Source organism: Syngnathus scovelli, chromosome 2, assembly GCF_024217435.2.
Source record: "Syngnathus scovelli strain Florida chromosome 2, RoL_Ssco_1.2, whole genome shotgun sequence".
NCBI lineage: Eukaryota > Metazoa > Chordata > Actinopteri > Syngnathiformes > Syngnathidae > Syngnathus > Syngnathus scovelli.
This window is the reverse complement of record NC_090848.1, coordinates 1,939,540-1,961,923: the sequence shown is the minus strand read 5'-3', so window position 1 is coordinate 1,961,923 and position 22,384 is coordinate 1,939,540. Positions and strand designations below refer to the sequence as shown.

Sequence of the window (22,384 nt, the reverse complement as noted above, 5' to 3'; positions counted from 1 at the left end):
ACGAATCGCTCCTTAATTGGTCAAATAAATCCCCCGAAAAGATGGCACCCCTCTGTTTTGTTGTGGCGTTGGCCTGCCCCTCCACACTAGGTCATGCATCTGAATCCCGGCCGGCATCACGGAAGCTCCAGCTGCATACTGACACTGAGAGGTTTTGTTTTTTGTAAAACGTCACAGATGATCCTCTTCTGTCCTCTATATATCGTTCAACGCAAAATTATAAAAGCAGTCATAATAAATTGCAGATTGCATTTCATTCTGTTGACATACACTTTTATTTATTTTGGAAAAAAATCCCTTCAGACTGATGTTAAATTTAGTGCCATCTATAGCAGTAATTTGTTTTGCTATTCATTTAGGCAACTCCAAATCATGTCGGTTTCTTCATCTATCTTTGCTCACTGCATATAGTGTGAGGCAGGACAATTTAATATAGTTCCACTAGATGGCAGAAGTGAGGCGATTAAGCACTTTGCAGGCAACTCAGGTGAATTGAGGGAGTTGAGAGTTCAAAACAAACATGGTGGATTAGCATTTAATTGTTATGCTGCAAGCTAATAAGGTGCCATCGGATTTGAAGCTAGCCCAAATTGTAAATCCTTTTAAATCCAGGGTAAAAAAAAAAAAAGGTTTATCTCCTAATGCCTATGATTAAATTCTTTCAGAGCATTTCCATAAGCAACTTTTCCAAAATGATGTTCTTGTGTTCACTTTTCATTTGTCTACTTTCAGTTTTTTAAATGTCTTACATTCTTTAAAAGCTGTATGTTCTCTTTAAATGGATATTTGCAACTACTATGAACCACATTTGAGACCATTTGAGCTAATAGGAGCACATTCAAAAGTTGACCCAGAGCATGACCTCCTAAATGTCAGATGTTGAACAGTGATAGGTCATCAGATTTTACACACAGACCTTGCCCTTAGTTGGACAAGATCCTCATGAAATGGAGATTTAGGATGAGACGTTACTAATCATTGACATATTTCAGTCAATCATCAACTATTGCAGCCTTTGCTATTTTCAGTAGATTTGCATATATTTGATTTCCCAAACCTTTTCAAAACCTTCCTGCAGAACATAAAAACACGACACGATTCTGTGCGACCTTTGGGCTCACGTTGTATTGGTTCGCACTGTTGTGTAGCAGATTATTATCCTCACTTGACTGATTGTTTGACTTTGCTGCTCTGCTCGTGCTTTCATTAAACGTCACCAACCTGTTTGTGCACCACCAAATAGACAGCTTAGCAAAAATTCTCTCTTCACATTTAGGACCTAGTTTTTGCAGGTTCATTTACAATCAGCGACGGACATGCACCCCCAAAAATGATCATCAACGGTGTGGTGAGGGGATGCTCTGTCCAGTAGCTACACATTTCAATTAGCCACAGAATCACGTTAGCCACTGTTTTACTCGAGTCTATGCTATCTAGCCTTGCAGTACGTTGCAGCTTTTATCTGGTGATAAAATCCTGATATTCCAGTTTGGTCCCAGACTCCAGTCAGATCCTGAGTTTCAGTGGAATCCTCGGCTTCAATCGGTCGGGAGTGTGGTACTATGAAGCCGTATTGTTGTGTTTGACTATTTACAGGATCACCAAGATTATCATCTAGTATGTTGCTACAGTGATGAGGAAACACTGCACGTGACCTTTCTTGTCTGTCAACTTGGCAGAAGTAAGGAATTTATTAGGCTAGACCAAGGGCGTCAAACTCGTTTTTGTCACGGGACGCACTGTTGTCATAGTTTCCCTCGTTAGGGCCATTATGGCTGTCAACGTCGTCTATATAGTACATACGGTATAGGTTACACAACTATCTGATGAATTTTGAAATAAGAGATTAGTAAAAATTGTTCAAATCGTTTAAAGAGTCAAAATTGATGGCAATAACTCCATTTTTAAAAAGTGAAGACAATTTGTAATATGGGTAATGACAAATTCGATGCAAAAATTTGGCATCGCGGGCCACATAAAATGATGATGGTATCTGGCCCCCGGGCCTTAAGTTTGACACCACTGGGCTAGCCAGTGACAAAATAACAAATGAACACTGCAACCCAGCAGCAACACACCGTATAACTATTTGAGAGCACTTTTCTTTTTTTAGATTAGCTAGAGTATAGAGCTTGGACTCGTCAAAACATAGCTAGCTTAGCAAATAGCTAAAGACAGGTAATGCTAAAGCTAGCCGGCGTTTAGCTTGCACGGTGACTTGGCGGAATGGGCGGGGCGAGCGACTTCCGGCAAGCCTGACTCCTATGAAGGGGGCGGCCGCCCGCTCTCTCACGAGCGTCATTGAAAGTTTTAACCGTGGGTGTTGCCTTTTACGTGTCAAGCTAGCCGCCCTGCACCACTTTACTCTTCTGAGTTAAGCGGCGGTAATGCCTACTTAGCACCCAAGCTGATCTTTTTAGGAAGGAGGAGGAAGCGTAACTTTTTTGCGACTGAAAACGCTGCCTTGACTCGAGTACAACTACTCCTTCCCCCGATGACGTCCTCGTTCTCAGCTTGGTTTTGGAGCGAGAATTTTTGGCTTCCCCAAAATGTTTCCTGGGTGGATCTGGAGCATCCACCACCTGGTGTGGATTACCCTCGAGTGGGGGACTTGCTGTACGCCCTTCCGCTGTCCGTCGGGATTTTTGTACTAAGGATCCTATTCGAAAGGTAAAACTCGAGACTTCCGTCGAGATGTTGCTCATCAAACAACACTCGCTTTAAAAAGTCTATATTTAGATAACACGGGTGAGATGACTTCAAGTCAACTATAGCAACAGAAAATGGTATCTAACTGTGTTAATCACGTGGTTCATTCGGGCGTCTCTTGAAGAACACCATGTTGTTATGATTGAGAATCCCGCGGCCTGTTGAACTTAAAAACAAGGGTTGTTTTCTTTTAAATTGGGCAAAGTAGAGTTAAATCAGGCCCAAACCCTGACTGTGCTTCTCCCAAATCTTTTTTTCCCCCCCTTATATTGGGGAAAACGATAAACAGGGTCGGCTTAAAACAAGTCGGTTGAAGCCGATTGTCTTGTGACATCCATTAAGGTTTTTTGGTCCAGGGAGATCCTCCCGTCTCTATCTCCTCACATGACAGGTCATTAGGTGCCACATTCCCAGGGATTTCTTCTTTCCCATGCCTTCTCCAAATCCTCTGCTATGTTCTCCTTCTAACACACAACTTTGTAAACTAAAGAGGCTCAGCAGATTGGCTAAAGGTTAAGCTATTCGTTTGCTAAGTAGTTAACTCTTGCCCTGTTTGAATGTCTTGCAGCATTTCTGAGTCCCTTCCCCCACTTTTTTTTTTTTTTTTTTGCCTGTGTGTGTAGGCTAGTGGCCAAGCCCTGTGCCCACATACTCCAGATTCAGGCGGGAGTGCAACGACAAGCCCAGCCCAATGCTGTCCTGGAGAAGCTGTATCAATCAAAAACGGTAGTTATTTCGATCAATGTTATGATCTTGTGGTACCCCCGAGCCCGCCCCCGTGTGGACTTTTATGAGATCTGGTCGTTGTCCTCGCTAGTGTCCAGATGCAAAACAACTGGAAGGACTTTCCAAGCAACTGGACTGGGATGTACGGAAAATCCAGAGATGGTTTCGCATCCGGCGTAATCAAGACAAACCCAGCTTGCAGACAAAGTTCTGCGAGAGCATGTGAGTTTTAAAATGTGGACATTTTAATCATTCATTAAAAAAAAAATTGAATTATTTTTTTCCCCCTTCAGGTGGCGGTTCACATTTTACTTGGGGATTTTTATTTATGCCATTCATCACTTATGGAGGGTAAGTGGAGGTGAAACGATTATCAAGCTGTTTTATCGCATTAACCCCGATCGACGTGTTTCTTTCAGTCGCCCTGGATGTGGAATACCCGACGATGCTGGGACACGTATCCCTTTCAGGTTTATATCGAGTTTTTCCACGTGCTGATATTATGGGATTATTAAAGGTGTTTTTTTATTTCCAGCATCAGAGTCATCAACAATTGAATCATTATGTGGCTGAGCTGGCTTTCTACTGCTCCCTGATGTTTTCCCAATTCACTGACATAAAACGTAAGGTGGGTCAGAACAGGCACTAAAAACTCCTATCGTCATTTCAAACGTAACCTCCGTGTCGATTTTCGTTATTGTCGGAGTGTATTCGAATAAGCCGATGACGGATTTTCTGGTAAAACAGGTTGGGCGACGAGACGCGACAGTAGCACGTGGTCGCTCGGCATTTTGCTTCTCGTTGGCCGCTAAGCAGAGGTAGCGAGTCGTGCTTTCTTTAATTGGTTACATTTTCTCCAGGAACTTGTGGGGACAACTTGTTCTTTTCAGAGTTCCTTAAATGCAACATTGTTTGGACTTGAGCATCTTTGTTAAGAAGTAACACGACCTTTATTGTGACATTGAGCAGCTCGCTATTTTTATCTGCGAGTTTTCGTTTGTTTGCTTTGTCTTGTCGCCTGAGTCTGTTTCACCAATTAACTCATTCAGTACCACTATCGACGTTTAAATTCTATTAGAACTGACCGAGTTGACTTTTGTGATGTTTGACTCCATTCATGCCATATTTAAAAAAATAAATCAATCAAAAGTTCTCATCACACGTTTTATTTGAAGAGTGGATATTCACTTGAAGGGATTTGTGTTTTCGTATCATTTTCACACGTTCCAAAGTGATCCACCCATTTTCTCTTCATTTCATCCACGTCAGGATTTCTTCATCATGCTCGTGCACCACCTGGCCACCATTTTCCTCATCACCTTCTCCTACGCCATCAACATGTTAAGAGCAGGCACTCTGGTCATGTGTGTGCATGACGCATCAGACATCTTCCTTGAGGTAAAGAGAGGATATCGTTGAAGCATATTTTGGGTGATTTTTTTTTTTTTTTTTGAGTCCGTTTACAAATGTAGTCTGTTTGCCAATTTGTGGCATTTCCATTCTGACAAAGAAAATTGTTTAAAAAGCCTTAAAGCATACAAACTTGGAAAAAATACACATCGTAAATGTGCTTGGTCTCGGAATTTGTAAAAAAAAACAACCTCAAAATGCAAACTAGTCATTTAATAAAGTTTTTTTGTTTTTTTTCCTCATCATCATGCATTTTTATACGACTTTTACTCCAGAGCGACGTTTAATCCGAAACGATATCGCGAACATTCCATTTGACTGAATGGTTCGACTGTTTGAGCTTAACGTGATTGTTACGTTGGTATGTTTACACGTTTGACCGCTGAATCATAAAACCTCCGAGTTTTCTTCTGATAAGTTTTCATGACGACTCTGAGGTCACCGACTTTATCGTGATACTGATATCATTTCATTGCCTACCAATAAATTGCGATCTGTGTCATTGAGAAACACAATAAGCCTACACGCTTACATAAGCACTTTATTTTTGTTCTATTTAACAAGAAATGGCTCGTTTGCCTTCACAGGCAGCCAAGCTCGCCAACTACGCCAAATACCAACGGCTGTGCGATGGCCTGTTTGTGGTGTTCAGCATCAGCTTTTTCATCGCTCGCCTCGTCATTTTCCCTTTCTGGTGAGGCGAATGTTTATTTTCGTGACAAATTATAACGATGAATTGGCGCCTTATTGATGGATTCAAATATCTTTCCGCATGTGTTGCAGGATTATTAACAGCGTTCTATTTGAGAGTTGGGAGATCGCAGGCCCATACCAGGCCTGGTGGGTGCTGAACGGTTTACTTTTGGTCCTGCAGACTCTTCACGTTATCTGGTTCTACCTCATTGCACGCATTGCAATTAAAGCCATATTTAAGGGAAAGGTGAGTTGGGCGCAACATCAAGTGTCCTGCGTAGCATATTCTTCATGTTTTAATATTTCCCAGGACTGTATTTTTCTTACATACGCCACGTCGAAATGCAAATACTGACCTCCGCTGACCTCTGTGTTTGAATTTATGACGTCCCAGGTGGCTAAAGACGAGCGCAGCGACATCGAGAGCAGCTCCGACGAGGAGGTTCATTCCAGCGGCGGCAAACACCCCAATCAGGCAAGCGGCCCCACCAGTAACATCAATGGAGAAAAGCGTGACCGCTGAGGACAAAGTGTGGAAGTTCACGAGGGTGGATTGTTCACTTCCGTTGTGCCTTTGCAACTCACCATGTCACTTTTTGACCATCGTAGAAGATAACCAAAGAAAAGACTGTGTGCGGGATACAGCTGATCCTTTTTACACGTTGTGATGTTTACACCTGCTTTATGCTTGCAAGAGTGACCAGAAAAAAAATGTTGGAGCAAACAATTTAGGTTTGCCTTCTCGTTGTGTACGTTTACGTGCGTGCGTGTGCGCTAGTGTTTGTCAGAAATTGCGAAACAGATCGACACAACTGTCAATACCATTTCATAAAATGAATTACATTTTATTACAGATTGTACCTTTTTTTTTTTTTCTACAGCTAAGAAACAAATCCCAGAATCTTCCTTAACACTTCAGACTTTCAGGATTTACAAATACAAAATATATTTGCTGTATAAAACACTCTTGTACCAAACCAAACAAGTAATGTTCTAGGAATTGTTATAATTTTTTTGTAAATGTTCAGATGGACTTGATTTTTCCAATTTCAAAAAAACATTAAATACATTTTGTGATTTGCAAGCCCTCTTTTTGTTTGGTATCATACACATTGCACTTGATTTTAAGTTTTGAATTGCTTTCAAAGTATTAACACAAGACTCCATTTCCGATATTGTAAATATGTTCACGTTTTAAGGTCTTTACTTTTAACTTTTGGTAAGTGCAACACTTGAACTACAGCTACATTTATTTATTTATTTATACTTATTTATATTTATTTAGATTATTTATATTTGTTTGTTTATTTATTTGTTTTTAAAATACATATCTTGTTTCTGTAAACGTCCTCGGTTTAGAGCAGACAAATGCTTTGCAGAGTAGCAGTGCCCCCTGGTGGCCTAAATTATTTTACAGCTTCAGCCATTTCAGCGTCAAGGAATATCAAATGAGCGCAATGCACTTCTACAGACCTTTTCAAAGTGTTTGCAAACAATAAATATATTCGTCAGAGTTCTTGCGGGTAGCTAAAAATAGTTGCAGTCAATCCTAAAACTAAACGAGAAGCTTTCTAAAAAAAAAAAAATTCTTAATTGTATGTCACATTTTGTAGCTCCTTATGATGACGAAATATTTAAGATTGTCATTTTATGATTTTTTTTATGAAAGGAAATTTAGCGGTTGACTTTGGGCTATTTGCACCTTTTTCGAATGTGGTTTTATACTATAAACTACACTGAACTGAAATTTTATTTAATATCAGAGATTCACATTTCGTAATGAAGGGGTAGACTCGCGCATGCGCGTATGCAGTGTTTGGCTTTCCCCGTCCCCTCTGAACCTGACAGCCCGTTAGCTTCGTTTAGCTTAGCTGCCGCTGCTCGCCGGTTGGCAATGATACAGCAAACAAGGACTCCATAGGACATACGAGTTGTGCATGACTCCGCTTTTTGACACGGGCGCCATTTAGTCATCTTTGTCAGTGGATTTCTGGTGGAGTGTAAAAATCGCCAAGTTTGTTTTGGGGAAGAGGAGGACGTCTGCGCGAGGAATGGACTCGGCGACCGATTTCATGCGACATAGGTTGGACAGCTCGGAAGCTTCGTAGACCACCTGACCGCAGCCAAACTATTTACGGCTAAATCTTCTTGCTAGCATTTGACTCTATCTGTGTGGTATAAAATATGAATTCAGATACGATAACTGTGTTTAGTGAAACTAGTTGTTCCCGCTGACCTAACAGGGCTAACCAGTGGCTAGCAGCATTTCAAATCAATTTTTTCCAATCTGTTTTGTGAGGAGGGTGATCGTGTGCAGTAGCTTCTGAGTTAGCACATGCTAACTTGAACAACTAGTCATTTTACAGATGGAGCTTGAGCATCATAATCTAGCTAGCATGATAGCTGAGCGTTAGCTACTAGTTAAGAGTCAAAAGCCCACCGGTTGTTTTCCAAGGATCCCCCCAAAACCCTCCTGTTGGCAGGGATGCATCATCAGGACTTTTGTGGAGACCCACCCCCTACTGGTAGCAGGAAAACTGTGTTTCATTACCGCAGGGGCAGCGGCGGCGGGGCACCTGCCTCCTCCACTGGTTCTGGAGTAAATGCGCTTGAAGACAGTCCCCCTGCCGGAGCCTCCTCTCCAGGACCCCATCAACAGCCCGCATCCCAAATGCCTGGAGCTCAGGTGAAGAAGAAAAGTGGCTTCCAGATAACAAGTGTCACCTCTGCTCAAATCAACGTAAGCGGCAGTAATAGTTTGGCCGATGACACCGAGAGTTATGACGACCTGGACGAGTCCCACACCGAGGACTTGTCCTCTTCTGATATACTGGACGCGTCAGTGTCCCGAGCCACAGACACTGGCGTACCGGAGAGAAGTTCATCGGACGAGACATTAAACAGTCTCCATGGTGTTGACACCCCTGGCCTTGTGTCGCCCAATGAGCCTCCGTATCCACATTCCAGCCAGGGAACCCAGAAGCATCCCACCATGGTGAACGGGACAGTACCCCATCATTTTTATCCGCAGCAGCACAGTCATCAGCATCACTCTGATAACCTTGGAGGAGGTGAAACATCAGTGTCAGCACCTTTGGCTACCTCAAGCCAGCCGCTTCCCAAAACGGGGGCGACCCCATCCCAGAGACCTCCGGGGTTGGATAGCTCCAAACCCATAGGAGCAACAACACAACCGTCAGCCCCTGTTGTTGGACGGACAACTGCGGACGTACATCCGAGTCTCCCTCCTGTCACTCCGCTTCCCCAGTCCGGCCAATCGGGTTTTGACCACACCGGCGTGAGTGGACCACCAGCTTCCGTTGGTGGCGCAACAGGCCAGTCAGCCAGCGCGTCCAACACTCACTCTCAGACTACTACCGGCTCTCGTTTCCGAGTGGTCAAACTGGAGACCAACTCCGAGCCCTTCCGCAAAGGAAGATGGACGTGTACCCAATATTACGAGAAGGATATTCCACCGGCGGTAACCTCTGAGGCACCCAAAGCTGCAGAGTCGTCTGCAGAGACTGAGCCCGCTAATGCGGGAGTAAGTCCGAGTCTTCCAGCTGTCCAGCCGCCTCACACACTGCAGCCTTATCAGCTGCCGAACCAGGACTTCTCCGGTCCTCATACGATGCAGAGCCCACCGCAAGCTCCGGCCCAACCCAGCACCCTCGCCTACGTGTCACCCCAGGAAGTAGTAGGTGCAGCTCAAACTAAGATGCTCGGGGCAGCCGCGCCACAAGTCGGAATAAACCACCCCCCTTCCCTGGTGTCTCCTTACTCCGTGGAGCAGCACCAGGCTCAAACCACGGGAGGTTATGTTGCACCTCAGCTGGGTGGTCTACAGCCAGACTTTATCCAACCCACTGCTCCGTTCCAAACCCAGGTGCAGCCTCCCGTGGCGCACGTAAGCGTGTCACCGGGTTCAGCGGTCACGGCAAAGCCACTTGGCAGCCTGGCGCAGCAGTTGCCCCATCAAGGTCATGTGGCACCATCTGCCGTGGAAAGCTCAGTCGCCGGCCCGCCGCCATCTCGTCCCCTACATCTGGCTCCATCAGCCCCGTACATGACTGCACTTCAAGCCGACCTCCAGCCCCTTCTCACCCCAGGCGGCGCCCTCTACTCGACCCCTCTGGCAGGAGGGAGCTCCCTTAAAACATCTCAACTGGAAGACGCGCAGAAACTTCTGTTCCAGCACCAGGGCCTGCTCGGACTTCCCAGGCTGGGCGCCGCCGGAATCGGAGCGACGGCTGCCCACATGGGGATGTCGGTGGAGGCTAGCGCTTTTGTCGCTGCTGCTGCCGCTGCTGGCTTGAGGACTCCGCACGCTGAAGGAGAGGAGGACAGGTGAGATGAGATCTATCGGCTTCTTCAAATTCACATCTATCGAAATAAATCGGTCACGCAATCGACGACCAAGTCCACCTAGCTACTGTGTCGATGCTTTGAGACTTTGTGCAGACTTCAAATATTCAGTTCTAGAGTACAAAGACAAGCAGCTCACTGTTGATGAGAAGGCGAAGCTTCAAATTTGCTTCATGAACCCCTTTAATTAATTCAGTTGAATTAACCACAGCTGTTGTCTGCAAGTCGTCTGTTGTCCGCATGGCCCGTTTTTGAGAATCTTTAATCGTATTTGTCTGGTTGTCTGCTCAGTTTTTTTTTTTTTTTTTCTTTTCAAGTGGGCCGCAACAGACCATCTTTGATGTCCGCCTTTTCGTCCAAACACTTGAGAATTCATTTCGTTTTCTTTGCCACCAAAACATCATTGGGATTTTCCGCCATTCGTCTTTGCGTGAGCTTGTATTGCTAAGCTTTTATATTTTTTATTTTTTTTGCTTTGGCTCCAGATTCTTTGCGTGGAATAATTTCCACTTATTTTATCGGATTGCTTTGAGCAGCAGGCACGTTGGCAGCTTCCTCGATATTTCCTGGGAATCGAAAAACAAGTGTGTTTGAAAAGCAGCAGGCAAGGGTGTGCCCTGTCCTGTGCCTCCATGTCGTCCTCAAAATCTGTTGGCAGGAATTTGAACCCGCCGGCGCTAATTGGAAAACTACCGGATCATGTCACAAACATCATTTTTACCCGACGAGATGTTTGACAGCAGTTCACGGATGTATCAAATGGCAAAGTCTGCCTGCTAACATCAACCATAAAAAGTCCATTTGTCATTTTTATGTCAGTTTTATGACCATTCATTTGCGTGGGACAGTTTCTATTGAGTGAGTCACTGCACAAGCTGTTGTGTTGCCTTCAGTTTGTGTTTAAACACTGTCATCAAAACTGAACGTTTACATTGGGCTGAACAAACGAGCTTGTGTATGTTTTGCGGCTTTTCCCTAATATAGTTTCTTTATTTGCTTGTTTGACTGGTTTGGGTGAGTCTTCTTTGTTTTCTGTGTTGGCGATCATTTTGCATTCTTGGGATTCTCAGTTTGGGGTTTTGTGTAGTTGTTTTGAAACACTTCCTGGGCCCCAATTAATTATTTTGTTGCTTAGTTACAACATGTTGGGGATAATTTATACTTACTACGTATTCGAACAACTCGACAAAATGGCGAGCTCGCTATTAAAGGACACAATAAAAGCGGATGGTTTAATTCCCTCCACAGCCGTGTTATTCCACGATTCGCCACACGAGGGCAGTGTCGGCCCTTCAATGCTTCCACTGTGCTTTATATAATAATCTTAACGTGTTTTTTTTTTAGAGTTGCTGACCTAAATGTGCTTTTCTCACCATTTTGGGGGTTTTCCCTGCACGCAATGCGAGAACGAATCAAATTAGAATCGGGCACTTTGAAAGTGTTTCCATCTTACTGTCAAATTAGTGCTGATTGATTTTAAAATCTTGCATGTGCTTAGAAAGACTTGCCTCCTTAAATTTGGCTTTGGGTAAGTTAAGTCTTCCAAGAAAATTCGGTTGGAATTATGCTGTATTGAGCCTTCACAGATTAAGAAAAAAAAAACTCCCGTGCCAACAAGATGACATTCACGTTTGCGTGCTTCTCCTTCTTTCTTCATGTTGATGCACTGCTTTTGGATGTTAAAAAAAAACACATACATTTCTCTGTTTAAAAAAAAAACCTCACCTCTCTCTAAAATCAATACTTTGTGTTCTACCATTGTGATTTGTCTGTTCTAATCTTCAATTTGCAACCATCTCAAACTTCTTCCCAATGGGTGTGGTTCCAAATGGAGTTTTAGCCACAAAAAAAAAAAATGCATGAATTATTTATCCCAAATTCTTGGCATGTTGGTCTCCTTATAAATCCAATGTCTTCCTCTTCCCTCTAGGATGAAATCCTTGCATGGTTTCACTAAAGGGGCAAAAATGTTGGACTTGAGCTCTCCTCTGGTGGAACCATATGGCAGCGGGCTGGTTACGTAAAACATTGCGTGCTGGCTCCAGAGGCTCTCGTGAGACGCCTTTGAGATTTGGGGTTTTGCTTATCTGTCTTTAGTGTGTGTCTTGGCAACGGCCGAGGGGCGGGCTTGATCCTCGATTGCAAACGGAAGCTTCCTCTTTCTTGCCACATTTGCTCTCCATCTCTGGAATTTCGTTCCTGTCCTCATCACTCATTGAATATCATTAGGTCTACGACTTGAGGACAAGTTATGGAGAAGTTGACAGGGGAGTGAGCTAATCACAGGGGAACCCTCGTAAAAGGAGAAAAAAAAAAAATGGACGCCAGCTCCATTCTTCACCCTCGAACCATATATGGGTCAGCCTTTTATAGTGTTTTGGACGGATGGGCCCGGAATGAAAGAGTCCCATCTGGGCTTCCTATGAAGTCACGGCGTCACGGTCTCACCGTATTGGTTGAGTCGAAGCACTAGCGCCGTCTACGATTGGCTGAAAAGTGGACCTATCTCAACATCGCCAAGATCTCCCTGAAACCGGTTTATAGTCTTTTGTTCTGACAACCGTGTGCTCACCCTCTTTAAAATAAACACACACGGTAAAAATAGAAAAAAGAAAGAACATTAATTGAATTATTAATTGAATTATTTTCACCTTGCTGCCATTTTGAGGCAAGCTGGGCAAACTCTTGTCTTGGCTTTGTCCGCCCGGAACGGCGACTGACTCGCATGGAGATGCACGTGAGGCTGTGTGTGTGTATGTGTGTGTGTGTATGGCCAATGTATGTGCACTAATGCCAAGTGACAGCGCAGCCACTGGTGCACCCGCTATAACTTAAACGTAGACGCGGTCCTTCCCGTTTTGAACATCCGAGCTGGATGTTAAGATGTTTCCTCAGTTGGCTTTTCCACTCAAAAGCGCTTAGAGTGTTGCAGGCTTGGAGTGTCTCAATATTTCTTGAGAGCATCTTGTTGGAAACGAGCAAGCTGGGCGGGGCTTGTCGACTGGGTATGTGGTCGAAAAGGGCTCATCGCATTGGATGGATTGCTCTAATCTCTCCTGACAGTTTACATAACAACACAAGGGGAGGTGATGTGAATCCGACTGGAGTGACGTCACACTTGAGCTTCTCACCACGCTACCAGTCTTGGATTCAGACACACGGCCGCCGTAGGGGGGTACACACGCACACCCGTTCCTTTCCCCCCCGTCCTCCTCGGGCGCAGTCCCGGGACTACGTAGTGGGTCAGACTCCCCCCAATGTGAAGCGCCGAGGGGGAGTCAGGGGGGTCGGGTCTGGAGGACGGACGGACGGACGGACGGAGGAGGTGCAGTGGTGGTGCTTGTTTTGGGTGAGGGGTCGGGGGGGGTGCCGCATGGACTTTTTGTTTTTACTCTGAGCATCAATGAGAGAGAAGGGGCTGGCCCGGGCCGGAGGAGCGCAGGGTCGCGACGCCATGGCCGTGAAGCTTCTTTTCTGGGAGCTGGAGAAGCATCTGAAGAGGTAACGATGGAGTTCTTTTGTTTTGCGCCGGTGCCGTTCAACTGCAATTATGTCGGGGGGGCTTTCAAGTTCGACTTTCTGTCGCAATGTGTCAAAAAAACCCCGCAGCAAACGCAGACCCCGACCTGTCTGATCTTCTTAATGCATGTGCAAGCCGAGGTCCCCATCTTGGTCAATGACTGGCACAGCTGAACATCATGTTCAGCTCTCGTGTTAGCGTACTTATTGCACTGCCCCCTATTGGCCCAACAAAGCATGTCACTCATCAACATACAGTCAAGTCCTGTCTGCTCTTTCATTTTCACCAATTATTTGTGTGAAAAAGTGAATTATTCCCCCCAATGTTTATTTTGAGCTATTTCTTTGGAATGCCACAAGATGGCGCCCAACACCTAGCTAATGGAAAAGTAGTAATTGGTGGCAAGTGATACGGTCATATAAGGTGTTGTTAGCAGATAAAGGAGAAGGTGTTGGAGGCTCTGATGGGAGTATGTGGTTTAACTGGATCCTCCAATCAACTATTTGGGCTCTTTGTCAAAAGCGTTGCCATAGTGATGGCATCAGTCCTACTAACTAGTGACTGATGCAGAAGCACCTGCAGTGATGTCATCATGTTTTCTATGATTTGATCAGCTCCTTGGGAAATTGATTGTTTGGTTTCAATTCCGTTCATATTTGCACGGCTTTAATGTTTCCAAACAATGAGCAACTGTGATGTCATTTTTAGTCAACAGCAAGTGGCAAAATGGCCACCACCTGAGATAGATAAAAACTGGTGTATTTGATTTGATGCTGGATTCATTTTCCACAAATGCAATATTAATCAGAATATTGCATTGAGTGGGGATACACACAACATATTACTGTAAACAAAATTTTTGATTAATTACACTTTAAGAAACAATTTGATTTCTTTACACTCTAATGCTCTTTATATTTACAACACAGCGCTATTTATTTGCCAAAAATGTGTAACAAGAGGGCGCGAACTGGTTAATGGCTTTTCACTTTATTTTCGATTAAATTATGAGCAGGACTGACCAGAAGGTGGCGACATTTTCTTTAAGTGTTTCAACACCATCAAAAGCGTTCATGTATTTCAATAAAAAAAATACTATGCGTCACAAAATTAGGCTATTATAACTCGGTATCTCTATTAGATGTCCTGCATAAAATTCTGCTTTCCCCCAAACTGATACTGCCGCGGATATTGTTATGCAAATGAGCCTTGCTTCCAGCCAATCAGGCGGCTGCTAGCACCCCCCCTGCCTTCCGCACATTTTGCGGCCAAGCACTTGTCAGCCCTCCCTCCCTCGCTTGCACCTCAGTCTTTGTGCTGATCTCGTCGGCCGCGGAGCTACAGAATGCGCTCCGGTTTGACATTTGTTCCGCCGGACGTCTTGTGAGCCGGGCCGAGCCGCGGTGGCGCGTTGATGGACCGGATAGCATGAATTCGCAGTGTTACACGGTGGCGATGGACCTTGGCGTTTGCCAGCTGCGCAATTTCTCCATCTCGTTTCTGTCCTCCGTACTCGGCAAGGAGAGCGCGTCGGTCAGGCTTGACAGGAGGTAATTATATTTTTGCGCTAAAACGAAACACTTTGCGTGCGCTTTTCCTGCGCTTGTTTTTTTTTTTTTTTTTGTCTGGCTCCTTTGTTGCGTTACCTGCCGCAACAATCGGCCCGTCTTGCACCATACTAGCGCCTCTCAGACCATCCAGTTGGTTAACGATGTTCTTTAAATTCTGTTTCAGCTCTTCGGGTGCAAGTGTCGTGGCCATTGACAACAAGATTGAGCAAGCGATGGTAAGTAGTTGTCCTCAAGCGCACCATTACCTCGCTCGTGTGAGCTTCCACTGGTGTTACGTAATGCCGAGGCAGGTCCTGCAATTTATTTCCTCCTCGTGTTTTTCACGATATGACTTTGGGGATAGTTAAATAACCGGGATTATTTAGAATAGTTATTTTGAATGAACCTAGGCCGCCTTAATAGGGAAAGGGCATCTGTGCATCAAAAGTCAGGAAGGTAATAACTTTATTTGAATAAGGCTCATTCATAAACCGTTATGAAGAATAAGATTGTGGCCATGCACTGTCACGATTTGGAAAGATGATGTGGGCCAAACTGAGATTCACACGCTATATCCCCCTCCTCCCACATCTCCATCCCATCCTCTCCTCAGCAGCATGTTGCTAGGCAGGCAGCGGCCTCCCCTCCTGTCGGTATAAATAACTTGGCCAGCGATTGGCTCCTCCCACTCGGCACGGGGACATTTTGTTCCCTGGCTGCACAAAGAGGAAGGGATGCTCAGATTAAAACGTGCTAATCCCCCTTCGGCCATCGTCGTCATCATCATCTCGGTGACGCTGGGCGGGCAGCGACCCGGGTCAAGCTCGCTCGGGATGTTGCGAGATGTAGCCGAGTAATGGCTGGCAATTTTTAGAAGTTGAAAAGTTTCCAGGGGGATTAATAGAAGAAAAAGTAGGTTTTGTGAAATCGAGGCCTTTCTGTTAGGGAAAGTAAATATCCATCCATCCATTGTTGGGTGCCGTGTGCATTATTGTTCACTTTTGAATGAGTTTGAGTAAAATTCATATTTTTATTTTTTGCAATGAAAGAATTGATTGTTCAATAGAATGTTCCAAATGTGATTAGTTTCTAATGTCAGGCATATTCTCCATGGATATCATCTCAGTGATCACTGTGAGAATGAATTTGTACTATTTCAAAGTCACGGGCCGAGGTTGTTTTAACGAGTCCCCCCCCCCCCACCCCTCCTTCTCTCAGGACCTGGTGAAGAGTCACCTGATGTACGCCGTGCGCGAGGAGGTGGAGGTGCTCAAGGAGCAAATCAAGGAGCTGATGGAGCGCAACACTCAACTGGAGCAAGAGAACAACCTTCTCAAGAACCTGGCCAGCCCCGAGCAGATGGCTCAATTCCAGGCCCAGGTCCAGACGGGCGGCTCCCCCACCGGCACCGCTCTGCCGCCTCAAGTCCCGAGCTCGGTGGGAACGGCGCAAGCCCTCCCCTCCGCACAGAACTCCGGCTCGTCCGCCTGAAGAGAAAGGATCTCTGTACTGTGACCCCCGCCGCCAACTATGCCACCATCCCGAGGATCCCCATCAAGTTTTTTGTCGCACATTAATTTATTCTGCCTTGTCTCGTGACTTTTACCTGCTTAGACAATCACAGTTGTCATGGTGATGGGCAGGTGGTGGAGCACCAAGCGGGCGTGAATTGAAGCCCAGTCAGTGTGGAACATGTGCCAACTTCAGCCCACCACCTCGACCCAGCACACACATTCCATTCCCCCCCCCCCCCACATGCACATGTCGCTGCTAACGTTAGATGAACTTTACTGGAGGACTTGCAACCCCCCCCTCGGTTTGGGATTCAGTTGTGATGGTCTGGGATGGCACTTGACTTTGTACTCGGAGGACTCGGTGTTGTTCTCTGGTGTCACGTTGCCCGCCCCCTCCCCTGTTGGAAAAGGAATTCAATATTTATGCAGGGAATCAATGTTGTTGTTTTTATAGGGTTAGGGTTAGGGTTTACTTTCTGTTTGCTCTCGTCGATGTAATTTAATGTCCCGGTGATGTACAAAAGAGGGAGAAGGAGACGATCGGACTGTTTGTAGGTTTGTACAGATCAATACACATGTCCACTTCTGCAAAGTGCCTGGTTTCTAACCATAGATACATATATAGTCTCTTTTCAGTTGGTGTAAATATATTTGTGTATATATCTATCTATGGTTTGCCAGGTGATGAAGTACCTGTGATGTCAGCTACTCAGGATGGGAACAGATGAGGATCGTTGACCTCTGCGCTGAACTCTGTCTCTCCTGCGGTGACTGTATTGTCACTTTGCTCACTCAAAACAATAGCGACTGTTTCTCTTTGCCGATGTTTGTCTCTTACATTGTTTTGTTGAAGCGATGGAGGATGTTTTACTTTTTTTGTTGGTCTTTTTGTGCAGCCAATTATTTGTGTTGCTGCCTGGACTCAGAGGACATACACACACACACACACCTGGCAAAATGGAGGAATGCCTCGTAGAAAATATGTCAATGTTCTGTGCATGTTCCTCAGCCCATCACAAATGTGACGTAACGATTTGCACTAGACAGTTGCACCTCAAATAAAAGTGAAAACAAAGAAAAAATGGACTGTCTTTGTTCTTTACTGGTAATATAATAATACAAGCCAAAATTCGGATTTTAATTCCTGAATGCATCACGCCATGCTAAAAAATTAATTCATAAACTGCATTAATGTGTGTTAAAAGCCTTTTTGGAAGCTACCTTGTTCAAGAGTTCATGCTTTTTTTTTTTTATCTATAGATTTGCAAATATTTAGTCAATCTCACTTTGTCATGGGGTGTTGTGTCTAAAGGGGGATGAATTTAATCCATTTTGGAATAAAGCAACATGAATGGATAGATATGTATAATGGCATATTATCATTATTTATTTATTCATTCATTTATTTTTAATATTAGCGGTATTATTGTCTTAAATCCAATTTCTTTGTCACCGACGCTTGTCTATGCCGTGGTCCTTTTTACGCATGCGCATCACACACCAGAACGTTGAATCTCTGCGATTGGCTCTATAGGAACAAGCCTCCGTACAGATCGCGTGTTGGCCACGCCCCCAGCTCGCTCATTGTCACGTGGACCGTGCACGCTTATTTCTTGATCGGGAACGCGCCTCAGCACGCGATGACGACATGTTTGGATTCGGATTCCAATGCACACTTAAGATTTGATTTGATCTATTTCGACATCATTCAAAGCCTACTGTCAATTACATTTGATAATAATGTAATATAATATATATATAATATAATTTTCTTAAGCTGTATACCATAATCAGCAATATTAAAATAATAAAAGGCTTGCAATATTTCAGTTGATTTATAATGAATCCACAATGTATAACATTTTTGTTTTTTAAATTGCATTACAGAATATAAAGAACTTTTTCACAATATTCTAATTTTCGGAGACAGTCCTGTATAAATGAATCGGAAACTCTATTCCGAGTCAAAAACTAATAAAATAAAATATATATATTTGTCAACTCCTGCATTGTAATAGAATATTATGCAAATTCCAAGCGGCCTGTGCTGAGCAATATACTGTCGAAGAAATGCTGACTTTGGTCTACCCTGACACAGACTTTTCACTCCATCTTGGTCTAATCTGCTCCAAAGATCATATACTGAGGGGGTCTGGCACTTTCGCAAATCCCATTTCATTGACAAAGGGTGTTTTCTTAACGTGTGCTACTGCCGTGATCTACACGACGCACGTGGATTATCCCCAGCTAATGCTTGAGACACAAATAACACGCCGTGGAATTGTTCACGATGCATTGCCAACCTGAAAATATTTTACATTAACAACAAATTCCCGAAAACGTCACAGGCACAATTGTTTTGGTTGCCTCAATATGTTACTGGAGATGAACATTAATTAGAGATATTTTTCAGATAATTTCCACACCTGATAATCTCTAATGACACAGTGATTGAAAATCACTGATTTATTATGTATGACCTATTGTAGCAGACAAATAAAGATGTTCTCCCAAAATCAGCTTATCATCATCGCCTGGCCCTGACCTCCTGCTATGCAGTTTACAATGCTGAGCGAGCAGGTGGCTTTTCTGATTCCAGCCTGGACAGACCCCAACGAAGACAGATAATCCCAACCCGGGTCAGCGCATCGCCAACATGCTCCATATATGCACACACAGGAACATCAATGCTGCAAAATACACAAAAATAATACTAAAGTTGATTTAAAATGACCTTAGAAAAATTGGATTTGAATTAGAAACAGTTTGGAACACTTTACAGATTCAGATAACGAGAAAAAAAGGCTAAAATCCTCATTCAAATTATTGATCCTCTTTTCTCAATGGCTACCGAGGAAGAGTTTGTTTACTAGTTGTGCCACCGGGATCATATCACGCCATTTCGGAAGGACGTGTGGCGTCACGGGGAAAACGTCGATACCCATTATCGTTAAGGACAGGGAATGCTGAGTCACTAGAGGGATGTTTTTATTAACAGCTCCATGCAAAATTAGCATAACAAGGATGTCAAGGTCAGCTCAGAAGTGTGACACGAATTAAATCCAGTTCATCACGTGTCAGATTTTTGGGGCAGATGGCTGACGAGTCGATCCGCCGGTGTCGTTGTTGTGAAAAGCGTGCAGAACAGATCTGTAAATATGCTGAGCTGCCGATGTGTCGCAATGAGAGCTTCACAAAAAATGTCCTTCCTCTAAAGTCTAGACCTTGCCACCTCCAAAATAGCCTGACCTCCACTCGGGCGTCAGTTGAGACGTCTTGCTGGAAAAGTTGTCCCATTCTGAAGCCAGGAGTAAATTGATTCCTCATTTTGAGATACCCAACGACCTTTCTGTCCACCTGCACTTTGCAACACAGCCATGAGAACTTTGTGGCTAGATCATTTGACACAAGTGAGTGAAAACAAACTCTGACTTTCCCTAAAAGTATATTTATTCTGTAATCATGTTTCAACTCCACAAACAAGCCTGCTCTCAATAGATTATTTTTGTCGTTTGACGTAGTTGCTTCCACTGGTTGATAACGACGATCACTAAACTCTGATCATTTAAAAAAAAAAAAAAAAGTTTTCTTCTGTCTTTAAATCCTTCCTGTCCTTGAACAATCATCTGGCCTGTGAGTCCCACCACGCAAATATAAACATTGGCTTTTACTACTTCCTGTTTGTCGGCCATTTTTGTGTCGGTGGGATAAATAAGTGATATCAAAATGTCACCTCCATATTTTGGAATTTAGATTCTATGTAGCTGGAAATTGGTGGTCGTGAATGGAGTCTGACTTACAAAACTGGCAATAAGGACGAAATTGAAAAATCATGAGTTTGACAAATAAGCCCCAAAAATGTTGCTCATCACACGTTTTCATGGTGGCTTCATAAAAATACTTCCTTGACCTTGTGGAGGTTTATCAAGTCTTTCAATCAGAAGCGCACAATGTAGGACAGTTAATCAACACATGCTGAGTCAATATTTAGGTCAACACCACTGTAGACAATGTAATATGGCAATGCCCCCCCCCCACCCGATCCTCTCCCCCCACCATGGGCACTCACACTTAAAGCTTTGAGAAGCACAGGATGTTCCAGCACAATCCGGACTCACACACACAAACACTCATGTTTGCTGTCTGGATTACACGAGCCGTAAAAGCACATGCACAATTGTATTTTTAGAAATACTAGTTTTGCTCGTGTCCCGATTTTCAGGGTTGATTTTCATGCTTTGTGTGGCGAGAATTTGAATGACATGGTATTTGTGTAAAGTTAAAAAAGAAAAAAAGAATATATTATCTGTGTTTTCTGGAAAAATTAGGATCTGTGTGTGTAAAAAAGTAAATCTCCGCCAGTGACTGTGACATTTGTGATGTGTGATGACAATGAGCTTTTAATAAGTTAACAACATCACAAAATTGTCAGTTTCATGCACCCCAAATTAGAAAATAATCCCACCAATGCAAAATATTAGGACTCAGAGATGCAAACCCAGATTGATGCCTCAAATTCCTTCAGAATTGAGCATACCTTTGTTCTCTCTATCAGGCAGGAAATAAGCTTTTTTTTTTTTTTTTGCTTGCTAGCGTAGACAATCCAGGAAGTCATGCTCCTCCCACTAGCTGTCCTACTTTTTGACATCAAATGATCCTCTTCCTAGTTTGTATTTTGTGGCATGAAAGGCATCCCACTGTTGGCTGTTCCTTACACCCGAGCTTTGGCTGAAATTATATATTTGTGAATACAGCTTATTTCCCAGCTCACTTTTTAATGATGCACTTTGGTTGCAAATTTTTTTGGCTCCATTTCTTTATTTCTCTCATCGCCATAGTGAGTCAGCAGAAGGGAAAATGCACTATGACTCACACAATTACAGTTGTTAAAAAAGAAAGCTCCCTTGTTGATTCACAGGTGAGGCCTTGGCAGGCTGCAACCAGGCCTAACAAGGAGCAGCGGGAACGATTAAGTCCAGTGCTGCACCCATTCGAAAAATCCAGCTGATGCGGTTTCCGGGCATGAAAGCAACGGCCAACCCTCGTTGACTGGGAAGGTCAGTGGCGGGATTAACAAAAATAATAGCACATATTAACTCATTCAATGCCAGCTATTGACGACTATAGCTGTCAATGGTAGGGAATTAATTAATTGAACAAATCTGGTGTAATAAGGGGAAATTGTGGAATTGGACGGGTTGGGCCTCAACAGGATGGAGTGGGATAGTGCTGTCAGATCTGAGTGCTTTAATGAGGGCAAGCCAAGAAGCGGCACGGTATAGCTAGCAACTGGATCCACTCCAACAATGCACCATTCAGGAAATGCCCCCCCAAAAAAACATTTTTTGCTAGAATAAGGTATTAAAAGCTAGCACTTGTATTTATTTACACAACTGGCATATTAAAGCTGCAGGTGCATGAGCGACCACAATTACAGATTTTTTTTTTTGGTATTCTTTTTTTTTATATTCAATGTTATACCAGGTAAGCCAATTGAGAACATTTTCTCATTTACAATGGCGACCTGGATAATTTATTGTGATTCAATCTAATATCAAATCTTGCCTAGATAAAGATGATCTTGATTAAAATGTGCTGTGTGATTAATCCCTTTTACACTTCTCAATTTAAAAAAATAAAAACAGAATAGCATGACTACAATGTGCATTAAAGTAACGCTGAAACTTTATTGTATTTTTACAGAACAAGACAAAGAACCGTTATGACAGTAATGTGCAGAAACGCCAATTCTATTAATTATTGCAATTTAGTTTTTGCGATATGCTCGACGTGGCACAATCTTGTTAGCCTGCAAGTGGGACTGTCACTTCGCCTTGTACCAGGCGAACCATTCAGGCGGAAGCTGGAACACTGTGTACCAAAAACATATCGACAGT

General features: G+C 43.7%; 2 protein-coding genes across 4 annotated transcripts; both read left to right on the top strand.

Annotated features, from left to right (window-relative positions):
- Positions 1 to 2,263: 2,263 nt before the first annotated feature.
- Positions 2,264 to 6,622, top strand: LOC125987712 (ceramide synthase 5). Its single transcript, XM_049752091.2, has 10 exons — positions 2,264 to 2,670; positions 3,333 to 3,435; positions 3,527 to 3,657; positions 3,729 to 3,786; positions 3,855 to 3,905; positions 3,971 to 4,063; positions 4,705 to 4,833; positions 5,433 to 5,539; positions 5,629 to 5,785; positions 5,933 to 6,622. The coding sequence occupies exons 1-10, from the start codon at positions 2,495 to 2,497 to the stop codon at positions 6,059 to 6,061; spliced, it is 1,134 nt and encodes a 377-aa protein (XP_049608048.1). The 5' UTR covers positions 2,264 to 2,494; the 3' UTR covers positions 6,062 to 6,622.
- A 739-nt stretch (positions 6,623 to 7,361) lies between these two features.
- On the top strand, positions 7,362 to 17,569 carry zgc:65895 (uncharacterized protein LOC393546 homolog). Of its 3 annotated transcripts, none has more exons than XM_049752088.1 (3): positions 7,362 to 9,885; positions 15,158 to 15,209; positions 16,192 to 17,569. In XM_049752088.1, the coding sequence occupies exons 1-3, from the start codon at positions 8,024 to 8,026 to the stop codon at positions 16,462 to 16,464; spliced, it is 2,187 nt and encodes a 728-aa protein (XP_049608045.1). In that variant the 5' UTR covers positions 7,362 to 8,023; the 3' UTR covers positions 16,465 to 17,569. The 3 variants fall into 3 exon arrangements, with proteins under 3 accessions (XP_049608045.1, XP_049608047.1, XP_049608046.1); XM_049752090.2 differs by lacking the exon at positions 7,362 to 9,885 and adding an exon at positions 12,928 to 13,404; XM_049752089.2 differs by lacking the exon at positions 7,362 to 9,885 and adding an exon at positions 14,707 to 14,973.
- The last annotated feature ends 4,815 nt before the right edge of the window (positions 17,570 to 22,384 follow it).

Bases quoted from the DNA above. Each gene is read 5' to 3' on its own strand.
- zgc:65895 (XM_049752088.1), top strand. From the start codon at position 8,024: ATGCATCATCAGGACTTTTGTGGAGACCCACCCCCTACTGGTAGCAGG. The intron at 9,886-15,157 runs GTGAGATGAGAT...ATTCTGTTTCAG, and splicing joins GCTGAAGGAGAGGAGGACAG to CTCTTCGGGTGCAAGTGTCG. The intron at 15,210-16,191 runs GTAAGTAGTTGT...TCCTTCTCTCAG, and splicing joins ACAAGATTGAGCAAGCGATG to GACCTGGTGAAGAGTCACCT.
- LOC125987712 (XM_049752091.2), top strand. From the start codon at position 2,495: ATGACGTCCTCGTTCTCAGCTTGGTTTTGGAGCGAGAATTTTTGGCTT. The intron at 3,436-3,526 runs GTAGTTATTTCG...TGTCCTCGCTAG, and splicing joins AGCTGTATCAATCAAAAACG to TGTCCAGATGCAAAACAACT. The intron at 3,787-3,854 runs GTAAGTGGAGGT...TGTTTCTTTCAG, and splicing joins CCATTCATCACTTATGGAGG to TCGCCCTGGATGTGGAATAC.